This window comes from Lissotriton vulgaris, chromosome 7, assembly GCF_964263255.1.
Source record: "Lissotriton vulgaris chromosome 7, aLisVul1.2, whole genome shotgun sequence".
Lineage (NCBI taxonomy): Eukaryota > Metazoa > Chordata > Amphibia > Caudata > Salamandridae > Lissotriton > Lissotriton vulgaris.
Genome location: NC_141695.1, coordinates 1,240,758,934 through 1,240,781,318, shown reverse-complemented (window position 1 = coordinate 1,240,781,318; position 22,385 = coordinate 1,240,758,934). Strand labels below are relative to the sequence as shown.

The 22,385-nt window shown below is 42.9% G+C and overlaps 1 protein-coding gene across 1 annotated transcript in view; it reads right to left on the bottom strand.

Moving 5' to 3' along the window:
* Window positions 1-9,480: 9,480 nt before the first annotated feature.
* The window catches only part of HRH2 (histamine receptor H2), a 429,862-nt gene continuing 416,957 nt past the window's right edge, over window positions 9,481-22,385 (bottom strand). Inside the window, exon 2 of the mRNA XM_086931740.1 lies at window positions 9,481-10,683. Within this exon, the coding sequence (XP_086787866.1) occupies window positions 10,485-10,683 (199 nt within the window). The 3' untranslated portion in view covers window positions 9,481-10,484. The remainder of the gene's footprint in view (window positions 10,684-22,385) is intronic.

Genomic DNA, 22,385 nt, shown 5'->3' with positions numbered 1-22,385 from the left:
TAGATGTGGAGCGAACAAAGGCTTTACTGAAGAGCCACAGGCTCTGCTTACATGGTCAGAACTTAGGAAATAGGAGAATACCAGGGTTGAAAATGCAACTTAGGGAATTAATTCAAAGCATCCGGATGTGGTGTGTGCTGGATAAGTGGGAAGTTAAATGATCAAAGAGAAAAAGTCCCAAAAAGTCAATGGAGGAACAGCCTCTTTCCAGAGAGGGGGAAGCAGGAACTACAATTTGACTTTTACAAGAAGTACTTAGTGGAGGTTATGTTTATGTACCTGGAACTAGGAGTGTTCGTAAGCCATTCATTAATGGCTTCCTTGGGCTAAGAGAGAAACCTGTGGAATGGTACAAACAAGTTGAGTGCTTTATGAAGATTTCGAGGTTGTGTGGACTGATTTGAATACTCTGTTTCATATTGTGGTTCCAAGCGATTTGTGGATAGCATGTAAAATAGCCTGGTGAAAAAAATCATGTGAGTAAGAGTTGACTGGAGACTCGTTTGGGTGGCCATTCCAGGTGATCCCTGCCACCAGGACTACTATGAAGTGTGACGGTCTCTCCAACTAGGTGCATGCTGCCCACACTCTTTGAGTTCGGGGTCCCCTTGATGATATACCATCACCTATCGCAGAAGTGCCAGTGGTGGTCGAGAGGCCATGGGAGCAGGTTAGTCAAGCTGTTGGGGATCAGCAAGACTCTGCCTGAGGTGGGTCCTGGAGAGTCGATTGTCGAAGCTGAAAATAAAAGAGCTAGTCACGTGGTTGTGACTGAGCCAAATTCAGACCCCAATGAAGCGCCTAAAACTGTAGAACCATGAGTGGCTGCCTGAGAACATTGGCCTGCGAAGGCAGGGGAGGGGGACACTGGTCCAGCAGGGAGAAGCTGACCTCCCAGTTGTCGCAGAGGATATTGAGGATTGCAATCTGAATGACAGACATGGATAGAGAATAGATTCAGAAGGTCAAAGCGGGTGCCTTGTTGAAGGTACTCGTCCCCTGAATGGACTAAACGTCCTTGCAAATGACAGAGAGAATGGGTCTGGGAACTCTGGAATCATTGTGAAAATTAAACTGAAACTATGGGAACTTGATCTTTGGTTTGATCTTACTTTTGAACTTCCTTTGCTAGTAAAATTGAGGGCCTCGAGACATCTTATTCTGAATGTAGCCGAGTTTACTCTCTTGGATGCCAATAAGTTCCCTGTGTTAGTGGATGAGCTGAAACACTTCATTCTGGAACTGATTGGCAAGGAAGTTGAACCGTTTATTTTTAGAGACATTTAAATAGACTATAAATAAAAAAGAAGACTCATGAAGGCTTTGTACATAATTTCATTCCACATCATTTTAACATGGTATTATTGCTTGCACAACTCTGTAACTGCTAAATTCTACCCCAAGGTTTAGATTCTAACTAATAAATAAATAAAAGCCAATTCGAATACTAATAGGCGTAAATACATTATAGCAGGCCCACTACAAGCTGTAGTCATTGTATTAATCATTGTGCTTATAGAGTTATATCCAGCTACACATAATTCAGTAGAAGTTAAACCTTTTGTTGCCCATACTACACCAGATCCAGCTGAAAGTAGCCTACAGTTGTGGGGGTTTAAGAAACTGCACACATATCTATCATGGGGAGATTATGCTTCAAACACTTATTTTAAAATGCTTTATAAAGACATTGACACTATGAATGCGAGAGAGTGTTACGTGATTATCAGTTGCTTGCATCTGTTGCAGAAGGGATAACACACCATCATATCCTTTTGACGTATGGAATTTCTTGTAGCTTTCTACTGAGTCTATTTTATGGACAGGGTAGTTTTCAGTATTATTTTTCAGACGTCCCTATGTTCAAACATTTGCAGAGATTGCAGTCAAATATTTTGCATGTCTTAAATCACTAGACACTGTATACACACATAGACATAATTTGACTTTTTCCATGCCAGATGTAGAGAAGAAATTCTTGAATTTTGGTGGAAGACAGAAGGAGGGATCTAGAGTCCAAATCTGAAGCTGATAATGATCTTAAGAAACATCACAAATGGAGTAGTGAGGAAAGTGAACGTAATTTAAATGTAAATGTAAATTGATACTTGTATAGCGCACTACTCACCCGCAAGGGTCTCAAGGCGCTTGTACGAATACCGCTGTGGAACCCATCCTGGCTTTCCCTGTGAGGCGTCCACTCCTGGGCACCCCCAAGGTGGAGGCCAGGCATCCTTAGCATTGTGGGGGCCGTTGTGGAGATTAAGCAAACTATTGCCCAGAGTTGCAGAGTGGGACGCCATGATTGGAATAGGCACGAGGCGAGAATGATCAGGTCCGTGGAATTTTTTAGCCCAAGACCCGCTGAGGCAGGGAATTGAACCCTGGTCCCGGGCTAGACCTCTGCATCAGGGTCTGCCGCTCTAACCATTGAGCCACACTTCTCCTGTGAAGGGAAATTGACCTGCCATGACCTTAGAGTGGCAATATAATTTAAAGCTACGTATACATGTTGATCAAAACTATATAGTTCCATTATTGTTAGGACAGAGTGACTGTGACCGAGAGGGAAGAATGCATATTTTAAATTGCTCCATGGATGGCATGGTACATGTTATCTTGGTATAGTTTTCCCGAAGATTTACCATGTGGTAAAAATATACAGGAAACTAAATCTAGAACTAGACACGGTTAGTGCAGAGGAAGTAGTAGGAGATATTTTTGGCTCTATGATTCCATCTGTATGTGTGATTATGAATGATCTAAAAATGTGAAAGCTGTCTACAATAGTGGATAAACTGGCTACTAGTACTGCAAATTTATTATTGCTTGGAAATACTGAGATGGTTGCGATAAGGTCTATAGTTATACAAAAACTACTTGTGTTAGAACTTTTACTTGCAAAGGAGGACAGAGTCTGCAGAATGCAAAAAGTTTAGCAATGCTGTACTTATATGCCAGACAAAAGTCCCGATCAGGAGAAATATATTTTGAATATATCTGGGTTGACAACATTTTTTAAATACTTAGGGGTCGATTTTCAAACATTTTGCAGTGGGTTAGGATAACAAAAGTTACATTAACCAGCAAAAAAATTGTTTTTTTACCAATGTACTTTCCAGTGCAAAACTTCTTTTGTGGCCAGGTGGGTTACATGGCACCTAGAACCATCCATTGCAGGGGGCCAGGGGGAAGGAGTCCACTTTCTATGCGTTCTCAGACCAAATGAGAAATTGAACGTATACTCAAGTGCTCCATTTGCTATGTGTCAAGGGCATAGGCCACTTTGTGGGTTTAGATATTAACCCACAAATATTTTCTCCATGATTCTTGCAAATATGTCACAGATGTTTCATATAACATTGGAAAACGTCTTTGCAAAACGAAAAGAAACTTTCTTGCCCATCCACATTTCAGATCTAACACCAAAAGCAGAAGCCTGTTTGCAGTATCAAGTGCCATGTCCTGGAATTTTCTGTTTTAAAAACGGCAAGAAAATATACCATTTCACATTTTGAGGACTTTTAAAGTCCTGTATGTTAAGCATTTAACTAACTGGTGCCCATGCGTTGTTTTTTATTTTACTGTTTCTTCCTTTGTTTATCTTCTTCCACCCATTTTGTCATTCATATTGAGGAATTTGTAGCTGTGAAGTACCTTCTGAATACACAATGCCAACATAATACATTATTAATACAGCACACATTCATGCTGCTATGAGGTCAAGGCTTCAACTGAGAGAGTACGAAGGCAGCCAGACCAGTATGTCTTGCAGCATCTGGTATTGAAATATAATACAGTGAGCGACCCAATATACCCTTGAGGGTTTGGGCAAAAAGGTGAACGGGTAGAAATACCTTCAAGGGATTTTGATTATATAGTTTGGATATTTTAAATGATTTTAATCTAAGACCCACATAAACTCGTAACTCGTAACTCCTATTTAATTGGAAGAACGAACCGTGGGCTCCGCCAGCTTCTTTTGAAGCTGGCGGAGCCCACGGTTCGTTCTTCCAATTAAATAGGAGTTACAAGCGCTGATTGAACAAAAGCTACCTGACGGACACGTTTGAATCCTCTGCAGGTTTAAAGCTTTTGGTACGATACGGAGAAACTATATGATTCTGCTGAAAGTTACTTCAGAAATCCACATCATGATTTAACCGTCAAGGACGAAAATTACTCAGAATTATCCGACTGTCCTATTTTGGAAACTTGTTTAAGATTACAAGACCTGTTGGATACCTGCCCCATTATTGGACAACTAACCGCTACACACTGTACAGGGGTCTTCATGTATATCCTTTCTGTCCTGAAGATGGTCTCGACATTTCATTTATGGAGACCGAAACGTCGACCTACGCTCTTTCTTCCTGAAATAAATATCAAATTGCAACATAGAAGAAAAGCGTTTACAACGGTTACAATGAAGTTGTTTGATTTCTAATATATGCACTTCTTGTATTCCTGTTGATATATTTTCAGTACCCTTTTCATGATTTATAACACACATAAAATATATATATTTTTTTACATACACCCGTGTTCTTTCTCTTTCTTATGTTTGGATCACATAGTGTGACTATATCAAATGTATTCATTAATAATAACTGTTGAATTTATTTACAGACTGTCATGCATCTGGTATTGGTCACAAGGTCACATGTTCATAGCTGCCATTTTGTTTTTGCAAATAATAGTAATAAAAAAAAGAACAGACTAATCCAGTGATGAGTAAATCCTTGGTTCACATCATAATCAACACTCCTAGTGAGAAGAAAGAAGAGAGACAGTTGCACCAAAGTATCAAAATAATTTTAATGAGGACAGCAATGGTTCATTGTTTCTAGTTTAATAAATATGCTGGATGGTTCAGAACATCTAGCTTGGGCTTGCTGATGAGTTCACTTCTATTCTTGTGTTTCATGCACCGGATAGATGGGTGAGTGCCTGGCATGCAGCAAGAGTCCAACCAGAGTCCTTTTTGACAATTTCGGTAGGAAAAATAGCACATTGGATTTGCTTCGTTCTCTGTGTATGCCTTTAATATAAAGCTGTAGGTACTATGACTTGAAAACCAAAAACGTTTTCTAACCTAAGTAACTCAAGTACTACAACAAATTATGGCTCAGGTTTAGACATTCTTTTCTTATTGAATAGTGCTTAAGATAAGGATTTACAATGTATCATTATAGGGTAGCATTACAGCCAACTGCTGAGTGTTTTAATGGTGCTCAGGGCCGGACTGGCCTTTGCGGGCTTCGGGCATTTCCCCAAGAGTGGGGGCCGTTTTGCAGCTGTGGGTGCCAGTTTTGTTAACGGGGGACAGTTTGCAGCCCATGGGGGGAGGGGCTGCTCTGACAAAATTGCACGGGCTGCTTTTGGGTTCCAGTCTGGCCTTGATGGTGCTTATAGAGTCTTTCGGAATTATAAGTGAAGGAGAGGGCCTTTAACAACTTATACAACCGAGGTGTGAGAGATATAAAACTTTACTCACTGAGGGTTGAATATTCTAAAATAAAAAGGGCAAAAATAATGACAGGCTTTGGGATGTTAGAGAAGAAGGACCTCACAGGCTAATATTGGCTACGAGTCACTTCCTTGTCCTCATTGGATCACTCAACATTCCAGGTCTCTAATGTAGCATTATGGCCCACAGCCACGAGTTGTAACAGTTGTTAAAAGCCCTCCCCCGGACTTATAGGTGAGGGAAAAAGGCCATTAAGAACCCATATAGCCTGAGACAAAAGGCCTGTAAGGCAATGTGAACACTCAGGGTAGAATGTTCTAAATATAACATAAAGAAACAAAAAGAACAATAATGAAATGTTGGAACAGAAGAATTACACAAGCCATTATTGACCCAGAGCCACTTCATTGTCTTCAATGCAGCTCTCACTATCTCAATATTCTAATGAGTGTTATTGCTCGACCCTGGTTTGCTTCTTGTGAACACTGGTGGTGCCCTTGGAAACAAGAACACGCAGGGCCTCCACATTCTTTATTGTCTGCCTGTTTTTCAATATTCTAATAGTGACTAAAAAATAGAGCACACTTAGGACCTATGGAGGTTTTTGGGTTAGAGCGTGTTTAAGTGAGACAGACTGTGTCTATGTGTGAGAATATGTTTCTGTATGTGTAAACTTGTTTGTGTGAGTGAAAGTAAGGGAGGGTCAAGTGACAGGTATTGAGTGACATTCACAGATTTAATACTCTTTGACACAGGCAACTCTGCACCAAAGTTGCTGCGCTAACTTGCGTCAAGGGGGGAGAGAAACATTTGAATCCTGTGTATGTCAATGGATGTAAAGAGAACTGCAGGGAGAATGGACAATTTCCAATAGTCACATTAGAAGTCTAAATATACTAAAGTGAAAAAATGTGGCCTAACATGGACCATGGCAGATCACAAGGAGCAAATGGCTGCACATTTAGGGAGGGGGCTCCGCCCAAACAAAGGTCTGTGTATATCTTTGGGGTATCAAGTGTCAGTGCTCAGTACTAACAGGTGGACAGTTATATCACAATGGGAAGCGCTCAGCCTGTGCCCCCTCTCTCCCTTTTTCAAGGCAGAGGTATGAGATAGTGGTGTGATCTGTGCCTCTTCGTATCACACCGTAGTTGGTTAATGGCACTGTTCCATAAAGTCGCATACAATACGCTCTGTGACATATTGAGGAAATGGGAAGTTTTGCAATGGACACAATTTGGTCCAATAATGTCATAGAAGCACATTTGTACTGGATAACTGTACTAGCCAAACGATTGCAAAATGTGATATTGCTAATGACAAACACCACAATCTTAAAATGTCATGAGTTTGAGAAATTTTAAATTCTGGAATTTGTTTAGATAAGTTAACAATTTAAGAAAATCTTCTGAACTGGGTGTCCAATTTATGTAACATCATGTCCAACAGAGAATCCACGCATCCACCACAGTTTCTTGGAAGACCTGTCCTCCTGCTCACAAGCTCATACTCATAAGCACCCCCTACTCATAAGCATCTTTTATCGTGCCCACTAGATCTTGGAACACACCTCTGATGACGTATGCTCAATTCCTTGATGACCTGCCCAAAGTAGGCAATAATGTGCAATGGCTATCGCCTCCAGTTGACCCATATCAAGTCTATGTGTTTCTTTTTGTACCATTTCTGGTCCACCATGATGAAAATCCTCTTTAGACTGTGCCTTTTCAGTATAAAGCCATTAGAGGATGCCAGTGTGGGAGCAGAAATCCCAAGCTAACACAAAAGATGCAATGGTAATGCTTGTTATGCCCTGCTCAGGCATAAACCCTAACCGGTGGTGAGGTGTGTAAGGCCCACACAGGCTAACATCATGCTGGTGGGAGCATGGAGGCAAAGTAGGTGAAACCGCCGGTAAACCCTTTGACGAATGTGGAACTACAGAGGTATCTCTCCTTACCTGACCATGAAGAATATTTAACCCCTAATGAGGGATTTACACTCGTTCCATTTGTGAAAGTAGGAACTTCCTTTCCGACAAGGGTGCATTCTTCCTAGTTAGAATAAGATTCAGGGATCCTACTTGCCCTGACAAATGCCCCAGGCCTGTTTTGGCAATTTAGAGGGCAGAAACATGTTGGCTTGACCTAGATGAACAGGTCATTGAACCGAGTTATCATCTATCTTTTTTTGTTTTTAAATATACCAAAGGTACCCACTATTAAAGGTACTCCTGTGTGTTTACCTCAAGGTATTATTAATTCACCTGGATCTCTCCTTTATCGAGTACCATTCTTATAAAGAACTTCCTCATATTTAGGTTGAACCACCCTGGTGGCATCATCTTATCAGGGTGGGGTCATTCAGTATGACTTGTGTTTCTAATTTTGGTATTCATCGAATGTTAGCCTAAGTGGGGTCCTTACAGACATCACCAAGGGTTAGAGTTTATGCGTGGATAGGGTGTAGCAAAGATTACCATTGTATCTTTTGTGTGAAATTGTTGTGTTTCGGGGGATGTGCAATTGTTTTTTCTCCAACTCTCCCTTTGTGACAGAAACTTCAAGTCTACCAATCCCAGGAAGCTTTGACAGGAACTTCCACACAGTCTAGAAGCCATTTAATTTACTGTCTCAGCTTTTAACCGGATCCATGTCATGAGGATGACCTTCAGTCAGCCCTAGTTTTTCACCAAACAGCACTAAGCATGCTGGGATTTGTAGTCCATAGTTACATTAAGAGAATGAACAGCAAGGCCTAGCATACTTAGTGATTGTGCCTGAAAAACCCAGGCAGTACAAAGATCACCCACTTGATGTGGGTCCAGCGCCCAGCTATGCCCTTGGTGTACTCACTCAGACTGATACATATTTACATTCATTGACTGTTCATTTCTGGAAGATGGTGTTAAGAACCTGTATGAATTGAAATTTGGCAGCACTGGCTCACAGAGTTTCAACACATAAGCCTGTCCAATAGCCAAGATTGGCACTTTTTCCAGAGTGTGTTGCCACCACAATCAGAGTTCAGGGTACACTGTTGTTGAATTCATGCAGGGGCTTGGCATCCCCAACGTTTGCCAGTAATAGTGGTCAGACAGTTGTGTGGAGATGTTATGAAACAAGAACAAGGAGACGTTCCTTGAGCTTCAAAATCTGACTCTCAAAGGATCTGAAGCCCATTACCCTAAAGTATGTATTCTCTTGTTTCATATACTGGTGAATGAAGAGTCCATTGGTGTGCTAAGCAATTGTACTGTGTGAAGTGGGCATTTGACAGTATCTCTGCGTGGACAGCACTGGTGTGGCTTGATTTGAGAAGCTGTTCTTAGCTCAGCTACTTTAGAGAACCCCAATGAGGTCCACAGGAAACCACAGCAGAACACCACTCATGTCTTCTGATACACCCATCCTCACCTAATCCATTAGCTCATCTTCAGATCAAACAACATCTAAGGTGGCTTTGCAAGTAGATCTTTACTACTTTAGGTTTAATCTTTAGAATTTAGGTGAAATCTTTCCTACTCAATCATCATTAATGGGATGGATTAATACGGTTACTTTAACTTGTTTTGTTATAAAGAAAGTGCCCAGAATGATCATTTTTCTTCTTGGTCAAATGTTCAGAAACAGTAGTCCAGACGATGGTTTTACCTCGATTGGGCTACTGTAATTCCTTAGTCTTGGGTCTTCTTCAATTGCTTACACTATGAATTGAACGTATTCAGAAATGTGCAGGCCACCTGGTCCAGGGACTGAACACCTGATCATGGATCCCTGCTCATGTGAACTCTGTGGGTTTCCAGTTCAGGAAATGTTTCTGTTTAAAGCTCTCTCTATTCATAATCAGACCATTCCTTTTCATGCACCTTGGTACATTCAAAAGACTTCTACTCCGAATGTTCCCACCAGATCTCTATGCTCAGAGTCAACTCCTCTTGCCCATATTCCTACGAGTGGTCAAAAGATTAGAGGCTTAATTGTTTTTTTTTGCCTGAAAAACTTGAAACTTGTTTACTATCTCTCTTCATTCTGCTTAAGCCCTGTTACCCTAAAACTGCTCGAAAATTATCTTTTCTCATTATTTTAGCTCCTTCAAGGTTCTGAACAGCAGCAGGACAGCCAGTATCGAGGTAATCATGTGCTATATAAATCATTATTCAACTAGCAAAGTGCACTACCATGTTTTACTACTTTCCCATGCAGAGGCAGACTGTTTGAACAACTTTGGAAAATGGGCACCATACCTTAAAGTAGGTGCAATAAAGCATACTTCTAACCCCCTATTGTGAAACATTATATGGGCTGTAGTGCATCTTGATTCATGATGTAGGGTTACTTGAACCAGGCAGATAGTGCCTCGCCCCTACACCAGGGCATGCACTGGGAAGTGTCCTGCACTTGTGAAGTCATGTTGGGCTGAAGTTGGACACTTCTTGATGGCAGCAGCTGGCTATTGGTTGTGTTATGAGGATGCATGATGAGGATGCATGACAAGGGCTTGTATGCATATTCAGTTTGGATATTGTGAAGGTTTCGGGTTGCGTACCCCATCGGTGTCATCGAACTTGGACAATGATTACTGTGAAAATGCACGCAAACGCTGGTGTGAAGCTACATAGAAACGAAAGATCAGGGCATGGATGGTTAAGCCAGAGAGGACATTTACAGTAACTTCACAGTATCACAGTGAACATGTCAACACCAAGAAGGAATGGTTTGGTCCTTCTATTAGTCCCAAAGCATCCTTTCCCGCCAGTTTTCAGATCCCTCTTGCATCACGCAAGACAATTCCAGTTGTATCTGGTGCTGTGTAGGCCATCACTTCAAGAGTCTTCCACAGCCTGCACCAAGAACTGGTTTTGGATACGACACAAGGCAAACCTTTAGTTTTTCCATAAGCAGGCTCCACCGGACTCTGTCTTCTGACCCGCTCAACCCTTTTTCAGGTATAGGCTCTGTGCTCCCTCACGATGAGGAGCGTTTTTGTGTTAAGTCCTGGCCCTGCTGTTGCATCATGAGAGACCAGAGGAAATGGCAGGGTGAGGAGCTGGAGGTGGGTCGATGTCGGCCCGCTGCAGCTCCGCCGACAGCACCGCTTCATCCTCGAACATGGGGTTCCACACACTCTGCTTCGGAAGGAACTTTGTCACCCACAGTCCTCTCCAACAAGATAACATATCCAGACATTGGCTGCATGACCCAGGAGGGTTCCTGTAAACAAGAAACACAATGGAATTACAATCCACTTAATTTTTAAAATTTTCTTGTATTTTTAAGATCTGGGAATGGTTGTGTGTCACTATATTGTGGTCAAAATACCTATCTGCAAAAATGTCAATCAATAGTACCGGGTCGACTATCACTTTAGGGTTAATGTAAGCACATCCAGGTAATTATACATTTATTATTTTTAATGCCACATCTACCTACTGGAAAGCATAGTGGCAGTCAATATAGTTGATGTGATATTCTTGGGGCTTGATTTTCTGATCACAATATAGCGATATAACACTGATCAGGGACTTAAGACTGTGATATGGGAGAGGTGTGGCGCAGCGGCCAGAACAGCTGACTCCGGAGCGCGGGCTCACAGTTTAATCCCTGGTGCCAGCCGCAGCTCAGCTCAGCATCATGTGACTCTGGGCAATAGCTCACTTAGGGGCACATGTATCAAAAGATACATTTGCGATTCTCAAATAGCGATTTTTAGAGAATCGCTATTTGAAAATTGCAAAAGGCTATGTATGTAGGATTTGCAAATAATTTTGCAAATCCTACATATTCCTTAATTGTGAATCGCAAATTGCGATTCATAATTAAGGAATACCTCCCCATTCATTCCTATGGGCCTGGAGGCCCATAGGAATGAATGGGAAGACATTCTCAATTTACGATACTCAATTAGAGATCCGCAAATTGAGACTGCAATTTCAAGGGTGCCAGGGTGTCAAAAGGATACCCTGTTGTACCCCTGAAATGTGCATGTGTGCACATGTGGCACACATACATGTCCTAAGGGCATGTATGTGAGCCACATGGCACTTTGAAAAATGCCAAAAAGTGAATTTTTCAAAGAAATCGTGCTTTTTACATTGTATTTAAGGAATCGCAATTTGCGATTCCTTAAATGCTATAGCAAAATAAGGAATTGCAAATTTTGTGATTCCCTATTTTGCCACGGCCCTTCGGGAAGATACATCCCAAAAGGCTTTTTCCCGTTCGCAAATGGGCCGATTCTGAGAATTGGCCCGTTTGCGAACGGGAAATGGACTTGAGAATAAGTGAATGAGACTGAGTGAGAATGTGTAAGAGAGTAATACTGAGTGCAATCGAGTGTGAGAGAACCCTCCGCTCACTGGAATTCGAGCCAAGGATTACACCCCATTGCTTTTAAAGGCCACCAGCCGCCACTGGTTTGAGGTGGAATGAAGACTGGGCAATCCTGATATTCGACAACCGTGACACCCAGCAGCAATGGACTCTTAAGAACGACGTTTGACTCCTGCAATTATTAGTTTACTGACATATTTTTAAGTGTAAGCAGTGTAAGTATGTAGTAAAAGTTTTATTGATTTCTTTCTGGTAGAAGGACCAATAAAAATGAATTATCCCACTCTCACTTATCGAATGAAGCACCTGCTATAATTTTATTGCTAGGGGTGATGTCCTTCACAATTTTTTTTACCTACACCATGTTTTACACAGAACCTCTGGTAGACCAGCACAGAGACTACAAGTACAAAACAGACTTGAGGGAGAATGTCCAGGCAGATTTTATATTCTGCTCTTGCACTTATTCTGTTGAATTCAACACTGCCTATCTGGGCCCTTTTTACAGAAGTGCCTCAGGAGCGCAACGGGCATTTGCGCCCACATGTGCGCCCCCCAGGGCACTTTTGTATTACAGAGGGGGCAGCAGATGCTTGTGCAGCCCCTTATGTATCACAGATAGCACTGGCACACATGTAGCACCAGCGCTATTGCGAGAGTACATTCCCTCATTTGCATGCGGGTGTGACCCCATGCAAATGAAGGAATCTCTTTGTCTCTATACCTGTGTCGTACTACCGACATGGGCATAGTGGCAAACATGCCTTTAGGAGGTGCACTGAAAATGTGCGCCAAAAGATGGTGCACTTTCAGTTCCCCTCCTACGGGCAGCCCTCTAGAGGGGAGAAGCGAGGTCCAATAGACCCCCAGACATCCCCTTGGAGGTGGGAGCAGTCACTCACGACACCTGCATGCGAGAGGATCTCTCTCCTCTCTTGAAAGTACAGGCAGGTTGCCACCTGCACAGAGAAATGCAGAACAGCTTTTAAGCAGCCGCTCCATATTGCTCTTTAACCACATCGATGCTAGGCATTTTCCCCTGCTGTGCTGGGGATCATCCAAAATGATGGTTTCATGACGAGCTGAGCTCGTCATGAGTGTCGAAGGTGTTAATGTGCAGGGACGCACTTTCCCTGTTTCCACCCAGCACACCTGCTTTAAGGTACGCTGTGACGCAAACAGGAAAATTGAGCTTTATCTGTAATAGGGCTCCAGGACTGACCATCATGAAGAAGCTCTTACACACATACTAGTTCTGTGGGTAACAATAGCTTCTCCTATCTCCTTTTTCTTTTATTTTGTTTGACCAACATTTCGTTCTCATCTGCCAATATTCCCCCCACTATGACCTCCTTGTATAGCCATATTCAAAGCTTTCTATAGGTGAAAGCCTCTTGTAGACCATACCAAAACCTTCCAGAGGGCTTAGAGCTTGCTCATTGCATATCATTGGTATGATTTACTGTCATTTTCATTTCCATGCTTCTTATTTAGTTAAGCACTCCTTGACAGAGAAGCGTTTTCTTGGTTTCTTACCTTCTCTCTCTTGTGCTGCTTCCCATTCCCTCTAATACCCATAACCCCCATTGTTTCCCCTTCACCCACGCCCTGCCCTCTCCTTTGTTGCTCCCCTGCCTGTCCCTGTCCTTAAAAAAATGCTTTCATATATTATGTTTCTATTTTTTAGAGGGCCTGGCACCTAGTAATGCTGACAGGCACTCTGCACACTAAAATCACCTTTGCTTGCATCTAGTACTCCCTTCCTCTCGTCCACTTCTGTTGCTTCCCTACACCTGCCCCCTTACCCCCCTAAGTGGTTCTTTATTTTTTTTTAAATTGAGAGCCTGGCAGCTTCTATTTGCTGATAGGTGGTGCTGCATTACCAAAAAGTAGTTTAGTGCAAATAAAATTAAATTTTTACAATGTTCTGATTCAAGTTGCCACCACCATCTTGGATTGGTATATATATATATTTTTTTTTTAAAGGGTGTCTCCATCATTCTGCATGCACACATAAATAATTACACAGCACTAGTGGCTGCGTCCTTGTGTCTTTTGTTTTATCAGCAAAAACCATTTCCAAATCCAACAGGTAAACGAGGCAAGACCTATTGGCTTTGCAAATCTTATTTGTCTGTACCACGTTACTGTATCCTGTTTTAGCTACACCTTCCTTTTGATCACTCACGCCTTTCATTTCTAATCCTCTGTCTTATAACAGTTTGTCCGCAAATGTATTCTGATCTTTCTTACTCTTTCTTGTAACTCTTCATCCTTTAATCCATATATTAGTTGTATGTCAGAATATGAAGGTACCAAATACATTCTTGAGAATGTCAACCACCACCATATTGTCAAGTTAAAGTATATATGGGCAAGGGTAGATTTACTTATTCGTATATATATTCCCAATGCTGTATATATAGGAATATTAAATCCATACCTCCCCCGTGTACTTACCTCGTCCATACAATGTCTGTAATATTCGGGTCACAATATTGTGACCCCTCAATATTTGTATTCCCTACCACAAGCCAATATTAAGAAACAAGTAACTATAACAAACAGCCTGAATCCTGAACCGTAACATAGATGTCTCAGAACAAAAACTCATACAAAGGGATGCGAATGTACCTCAGCTATGTGCTGAAGGACCCCATATCATTCCAGCACAGAAACCACAAAATATTATGTCTATTTCTGGAGTTACTCAGCAGAATGACTTTAAGTTTATGGCATTTTATGTCATTTCTTTGTACAATGTACTTTGAAAGCCACTGAGCTGCACCATTAAGTCTTAAATATTCTAAATGGTGAGCCCCTTAAAATCCCCAGTAGAGAGTCATTTGAGCACTTTCATATCACTGGACATAGCCTGTGTGAGCTTCAAACCTGGCGTGGTGGCATATTGACGAGCAGAGAAGTTTGCTTACAGGAGCAGCATCGAGCTGAGTGCTCGATTTTCACATTTGCCCGTGGCAAACTCAGGTATATGAATTGTGCTGTGACAAATCCTGCAATTCCTTCTAAGAGCTGCTTGTAGAGATCTAGCCTTTTAAGCTAATTTCGTTTGCAATGCAAATTATGTGGCATTAGCCAGCACATTCTGTGGCATTATTATCTCTACACAGCGGGAAATACCCATCCCCACTCCATCAATTCAGCACATTATTATGATCTAGGCAACACTTTCACCTCATGCGCACTTTTCGATACCTGAATACAGCAATCAACAGCAGAAAAGAGACCAACTGGCATTATTTAAAGTGCCTGTCGATCCATTGCACTATGTACCATGCGATGAAGTAACATTTGGTCCGTTTGTGATAGAACTATTTTTTGTTGTTGTCATCTGCAAACTATGCAGTAGAGGACGATTCTATGCGGAATCAGCTGCAGAAATGCCTAGGTACAGTCTTCCTGTACAGCAGTGATATGCCTGCCCCATCAAGCACTTGGCTGTTGGGCTCACCAAAATCAACTCAGTCCACCAAATAGAAGGCCGTAGATGATAACAGGGCAATATTTGAGACAGTCAAATTCCATTGTGGCCTGCTGCAACACAACGCCCCGACTTAGTCTCTCTCTGTCCACGCAATTTACACCTACATAATACATTATCCTTTCAGTGGCTATGTCTAAAATAATTTTGAGCCGGTTCCCGCATTAAATGATTTCAAAATCTTATGCATTTTAATATGCATGGACACGGCCTGTGAAAAATGTGCAGTGGAGCCAAAGAATGAGGCAATCCTACCATCTAGCGGTGATATTAGGTATATAGACTACATCAACGTGTTTTCTCTGAGCCCATAACCAAAATACTAGTGTTATTCCACTGTATTAAATATAAACTTGAGGCCCGCTCAACAGCTGAAAGTGAGACAGGCTTGGTCTGCATAGAAACGGAGATGGAAAAGACAGATACATTCAAATTCACTAAGGACTTCCAAAAGGACGCCTCGAATTTGGACCACTTCTTGTTGGCCTTCTCAAAATATATAATCATACACATTGACACAAGCACCTTTCAGCCTGTTTACAGAGGCCATTTTGTTTAGCTATGGAACAATTAGTGAGGTCACTAACAGTGCTTCATTTGTAAAAAGGAAAATACGTGCCAGTGCTCTCGTCATGGGGCCACTGCAACTTGCACCACGCACTGTCCTGCTGTGCTGCCAATGATACTAACAACACAACTACTAACAATCACACAAGTGTGACAATTCAGACTATTTCAGGCCCCCAAAGCTATAAGAATGGCTTGGATTGCAGGTAATAGTCAGCTTAATGAATATAGCACTAATAATTAACTGTTGTTGTTATCTCTAAATTAGCTAGACAGTGCCACCGCAGGGCAGGCTGTCAACATGCACTGGTGCTGACAATTATGTGCTTGTGCCGAGCACTGGAAACCACTGGCTCAAATTAGGCACTGGACTCACTCGTCTTCCCCATCTCATAAACCCTCACAAATGATGTATTTAGAGACTTCATCTGCTACATTCCATAATGCCCTTTTCACGTCACCTCAGTGATCTTTGACTGTTTTCCACACTGAGCACGTCTTTTCAAAATTCTAACACTACAGACCTCCTGAATTTAAGTTTTCTCTCCTAGTAAATATGTTTGCTATTTGGCATCTCCCATGTCAAACAGGATTACTTTAGACGTCATCCCAGAGTCATTGGATGATCATCCAACTACTCTAGAAGTCATTTTCACATCATCGGACATCATCAAGCTCTTGAAGTCATAATCAGAGTTTAGAAACTTGAGCTTGATGACTTGAGGATGACTTCAAAATGAGTATCTGATAACTTCACAAGGTGTGACTATTCCTGATGACTTCAGAAGGGTTTAAGAATGAGTATCTGATTACTTCACAAGGTGTGACTATTTCTGATGACTTGAGTATAACTTGAAAATGAGTATCTGATGACTCCACAATATGTGATAGTTCCAGAGGATTAGCAATTGATTGCTACTCAAGATGAGATTGTTTCTGATTTGAGGATGATGTGAAGATGACTATCTGATTACTTTATTGGCACTAACAAAATAAAACTGGTCTCCTGGCTAAAAGGAGGGTTGCCATTTGATGGAATAGGGGGCTTGTGCCTACTTCAAAGGAATAGTTTGAGTAGCTAATGTACATAGCTACAAGGTTTCCAGGTCCATGCGTGATATGCTACTCGAGTCCGGCTTTTCTTTGAATTCTGGGACATGTAGTCCCGTTTTATAATGTAATAAACATGACTACAACTCCCAGAATTCAAGGGAAAAACCTGGACTGGAGCACCACATCACATACGTATCTGGGAAACTTGGCTAATTGTACTGTGATGAATTGGTTGAGGTCTATTCCTTTGTTTTGCCATGCACTTTCCCACCCACAGATATTTTGGCACCACAAAGAGGATATTTATTAGAAATCAAGGCTACTGATGAGGATACTATAGAGCAGGGTAGATTGGGGCAGCAGAATCTGCAGTGTAGGAAGCTTATTTCTGCAATTCTTTATAACTATAAGAACTATACAAGGTCAATATGACTATCTATGTTGGCTGAGCCTAGTTGTAGAGTTACTTTATTAATGACAGTAGGCTATAGTCTGTTGCATTTGAAAAAGTACATTTTTGTGATTATGTTCACTTGCCTTTGTTAGGGAGTTTGATTATTTCTTTATGTGTATTGACATTTTGAGTTTATGGTGCGCATTTGTTAAAAAACTATAAAGAAATACATTTAAAAAAGAAAGAGACACCTATCAAGTGGCTCAATTTCGAAGTGAGAAACTTGAAAATCTTGGATTAATCCTAGCTAGTTGCCCAAACTGTGTGATCTTAGACAAATATTTCATTTCACGGAACCACCTGTTTGTTCATTATCTCATACCTTCCAACACTTGAGCTGATTATGTGTGCTGTACAACAACCTCTTGTGTTTCATATAATAGGCTATAATGTTGCTCCATCTGTAATAATAATTGGGCTATGTACAGGGTATGCATGATCTTTGACATCCCTCTTAGTTTAGTAAAGGCTACATCATCAGAGCGGAGGCCGGAATGTTTCTCAGTTCATGCTTAAAAACTTTCACCTTTAATAGATAGAAAATATTTGCTAAGTTGAGACACTTCAGTGTGTTAAAGAAATAAAACATTTTTGTATTTTGAAGACACCTTATTTTCTTCTAACATGATCTTTGCAACTCTGCCAAGTGCTGCATCGCATGTTATACTGACTAATTTCAGTGCAGATTCCTGCATTACCGCACTGAAATGCAATGTCACGCCAATTTAACAGTGCATCTTTGCCTCCACGTTTCCTCTAGGTGCTTTCAACACAGCAATGCATCTGTCAATGCAATGTCTGTGGTTGAGGAGAGATGAGATGTTAGCAGCATCTCACTGTTTGGTGTCTTCCTGCCCTCCACTGCCATATTGAAGTCCTAAGTCAGTTGTATGTTCTTTATTGGTTTTATTTCTTGTCCCTTGCAAAAAACAACAATAAAACACACGTATTGGTATATTGGATATTTTTTGTAATCTGTTCAAAGTTCATATTTGGTACATTATTATTATTTCTTATGTTAAAACATACCGTTTGGCAGTTATTTTAGAGAAAGATAGTTTTGCGCTGCTGGAAGTAATTGTTCTTTATGTATATGGCACTGAGCAAGCAGCGAAATGTTATTTAATTATTTTTTCAGTGAATACCAATAACTCATTTAGAAATGCCAGCACGGTAAGCAGCAGTAGTAACCTAGCAGAGTGCAGGATTGTTGTTTTGGCCTTTGTAAATGTGCTGTAAAGCCAACAGCTGTTTACTGTTTGACTTAACACCGGCTCAGCGATGTTATGAAGTTAGCAGGCTTGTGGTTGTGGGTGGAGCCTAGGGGGAACAGGAAGAGGAGGAGATGGACAGAGGAAGGGGCAGTTAGAGTAGGGACAGGAGCCAGACAAGTCACGAGAGAATAATGTTCCATAATCATACCTGATCGTGTATGTGTTTATTTGTAGCAGGATGCTACAACTGGCGACGAGGGTGGGATGATCAAGCCCCACTGTGTGCGGAGCCTCACAAGAATGCCCTGTCCCGAGCAGCTTCGAAAAACGCTGCCGAGTGGAGCCACGCTGCCGCCTGAAGGACGAGGCCAGCAGCTGTTGAAACTGCCCTCCAAAGTCGGTGAGGGAGCAGAGGGGCCGAAGAAACGAGCGCTGAACCGCTCGAGAGCCAAGCAGTCAATCGCGTTAAAGCGCGTCTCACGCTGGAAGCGTGTGCCCTGGGTGAGTGGCTCGTGTACAGAGATCGGGAGCCCACTCCGACCCTGTGTTGTGCCCAGAAAGGAAGAATAAGTGCCCCCAGAGCAGCGGACGTCGTCCGTGACGTGCTGCCAGCAAGCGCTGCTGAGCGCGCTACAATTTGAGCCTGGGTGCTGTCGGAGGTCGGAAAACCTCACGCCCAATGCGTGAGGTTTGGCAGGTCGTCGGCGCGAGAGAGCGGGAACTACGAAAGTGAGCTGGGAGCCCACCCCAATCTCACCTGATGACCATAGTGGCTGAGGAGGAGTGAATCCTGCCGTGGACTGCCCCTGAAACCAACCGCCGGTGAGTCCTGAGTGACCTCGAGTGAATGAGCCTGGAGAGCAAGCCTCGTGTATGCCTGCAGTGACGGCGGCCATCTTGAAGTCAGGCATCTGGGAAGGACAACCCTGTATAGTGTGAAGGCGGCCATTTTGAAGTCAGGCACTGGTAAAAGAAACAAGCATTGGCCAATAAACAAGCAATGGCACCAGAAACTAAACAAGCATTGGCAAACAAACAAGCATTGGCGCTAGAGACTAAACAAGCATTGGCAAACAAACAAGCATTGGAGTCAGAGACTAAACAAGCATTGGCGCTAGAAACTAAAGAAGCATTGACAAAAAAACAAGCATTGGTGAGACCAAAGAAATTGGCGAAGACACAAACAAGCACTGGACTCAACGTCTAAGCAAACACCACACCGAAGCAAATAGAGAGCGGAAGACACATACTGCAAGATGGTGTCCGACGACGATGCCAATCCGCCTCAACTGAATGACGCCAGGCCCAAGGCTGCAGGTGGGTCGCACCTGCGAACACCCGAGCCTCTCAAAGTAACAACTGGGGGAAGCATGGGTCCCAGATGGCAAGAATGGCTGGAAGAGTTTGAAGATTACATCGAAGGATCGGATATTATAGTGGACAAAAAGAAGCTGATTGCCCTGTGCAACCTGGCGGAGTGAGAGATAGTTAAAATAATCAAGGACCTTCCTGCTACTGACGCGGATACTTATGCCAAAGTGCGTGACGCTTTGAATAAAAGATTTCTTCACAAAAGAAATGTAGACTACGAACGCCACACGTTCCACTCCGCTCGGCAAGGGAAGGATGAGCCCATGAGTGCCTTCATGATGCGCCTGCGGAGACTAGCCAAGCACTGTGAATTTGATAATTTTCCAACAGATGCTGCAATCAAATCACAAATAATAGATGGATGTTACTCCGATCAACTCAGGAGGCGCCTACTGAGAAAAGTACATGAACTAGATGACATAGAGGAGATGACACGAGTTTATGATCAGGCGGAGGAGTATGCAGCTGATATTGAAACAGGACACAAAGGCAGTCATGAACAAGTGCGACGTGTGCACGCCAAAAGTGACAGTCGAAGGAGCTCGAGAGACAGACAATGGAGGTCACGCACGTCTTCCCGTCAAGAACAGTCAAAATATCAGCGGCGAGAGCCGTGGAAGAAAGAGAGAAAACCTGAAAGAGTGAGGAAATGCTACCGATGTGGGAATGACTACCCCCATGTGGACAGTTGCCCTGCCATGGGTCAGAGATGTTGGAAGTGCGGCCGAACCAATCACTTCGAAGTGATGTGTGGGGACTACAACAAAGAGAAACGAAGTGGTGCCACAAGGACATCTCAACCTGACACACGAAGCAGTGCCCCAAGAACATCTCGGTCCGACACCCGAAGACACCATGCACGAGCTGTCCAAGACCAGACTGAGCAGTCCTTTGGGTCGTCACACTCTAGCAGAGAGTCACGTCGGTCCAGGTGGGAACGGAGGTCACCCTCCAGGGAATCCAGACCGTCATCCCAAGACTCAGCATACACCATCGAATACCTGAACCTAGCGGCGGATCCGGACCAGCTTAAGAAATATCCTCGGCTGGATATCAAAGTTGGCAATCATGACACAAAGTTCGTGCTAGACTCCGGTGCATCCCTAAATTACATTCCAGTCACCGAATACGAAAGAATGAGTCCACGACCTCCTCTGACATTTGCACCCGTGAGAGTCTTCACATGGATGGCCAAGAAGCCACTTCCCTGCCTGGGGAAGTTCTCGACGACCCTCAAACATGACAACACAACCATAGCAGCAGTCATTCATGTCATCAAGGGCCCTGAGGCAGACTGTCTACAAAGCTTGCCGACAGCTGAACGTCTTCACCTAGTGGAAATTCTTTTTAAGGTCAGCGACAACCAAGATGTGACCCGCCAGTTTCCCAAACTATTTCAAGGGCTAGGCAAATTGAAAGACTGTCAAGTGCGATTGCATATTAATGAACAAGTTAGACCCGTCGCCCAACACCCTCGACGGGTACCATTTCATCTGCAGGCCGCTGTCGAAGAGGAGCTCCAGGATCTGTTAGCTGCAGACATCATCAAGCGCACTGATTGCCCCACACCGTGGGTATCACCAGTAGTGATTGTCCCGAAGAAGGGCACGGCCAGCAAGGTCAGACTCTGTGTGGACATGCGCCTGCCCAACACTGCAATCGAAAGAGAACGACACCCGGGACCACATCTGAGCGACATGATCGCTGCTCTCAATGGGGCCACAGTATTTTCCAAGTTGGATTTAAATAAAGGATACCATCAGCTGGAACTGGATGTAGGGTCAAGATATATCACCACCTTTGCGACCCATCAAGGGTTGTTCAGATGTAAAAGACTGAGCTTTGGAGTTTCCTCAGCGGCCGAAATATTTCAGGAAGCAATTCGGCAAGTCATTCAGAACATTCCCAACACGCTCAACTATAGTGATGACATCCTCGTCTATGGATCTGATCTACGAGAGCACGACATCGCACTCAATCGTGTCTGTCACGCCTTATTGGAGGCGAACCTGACTCTAAACGGAGAGAAGTGTGAATTCCACCAGGCCACACTGAAGTTCTTTGGCCACATCTTCTCTGGCGCTGGCATGAAGCCTGATCCTGATAGAATTGTGACGTTAAACAACACCAAGAGTCCCCAGGACGTCAGTGAGCTCAGGTCATTCCTCGGAATGGCCAGTTATTGTGCTCGCTATATCAGAGACTACGCAACAATCAGCCATCCCCTCCGTATCTTGACCAAACAAGGTCAACCATTCGAATGGACTCTCCAATGCGAGCAATCATTCAAGGAGATCAAGAGAGCGGTGGAATCTGCGGATCACCTGTCATACTTTAACCCAAAGCGAAAGACTGAGATAACTGTGGATGCCAGCCCCGTTCGGCTCGGAGCCATCTTAGCACAGTATGAGAATGACTCAGA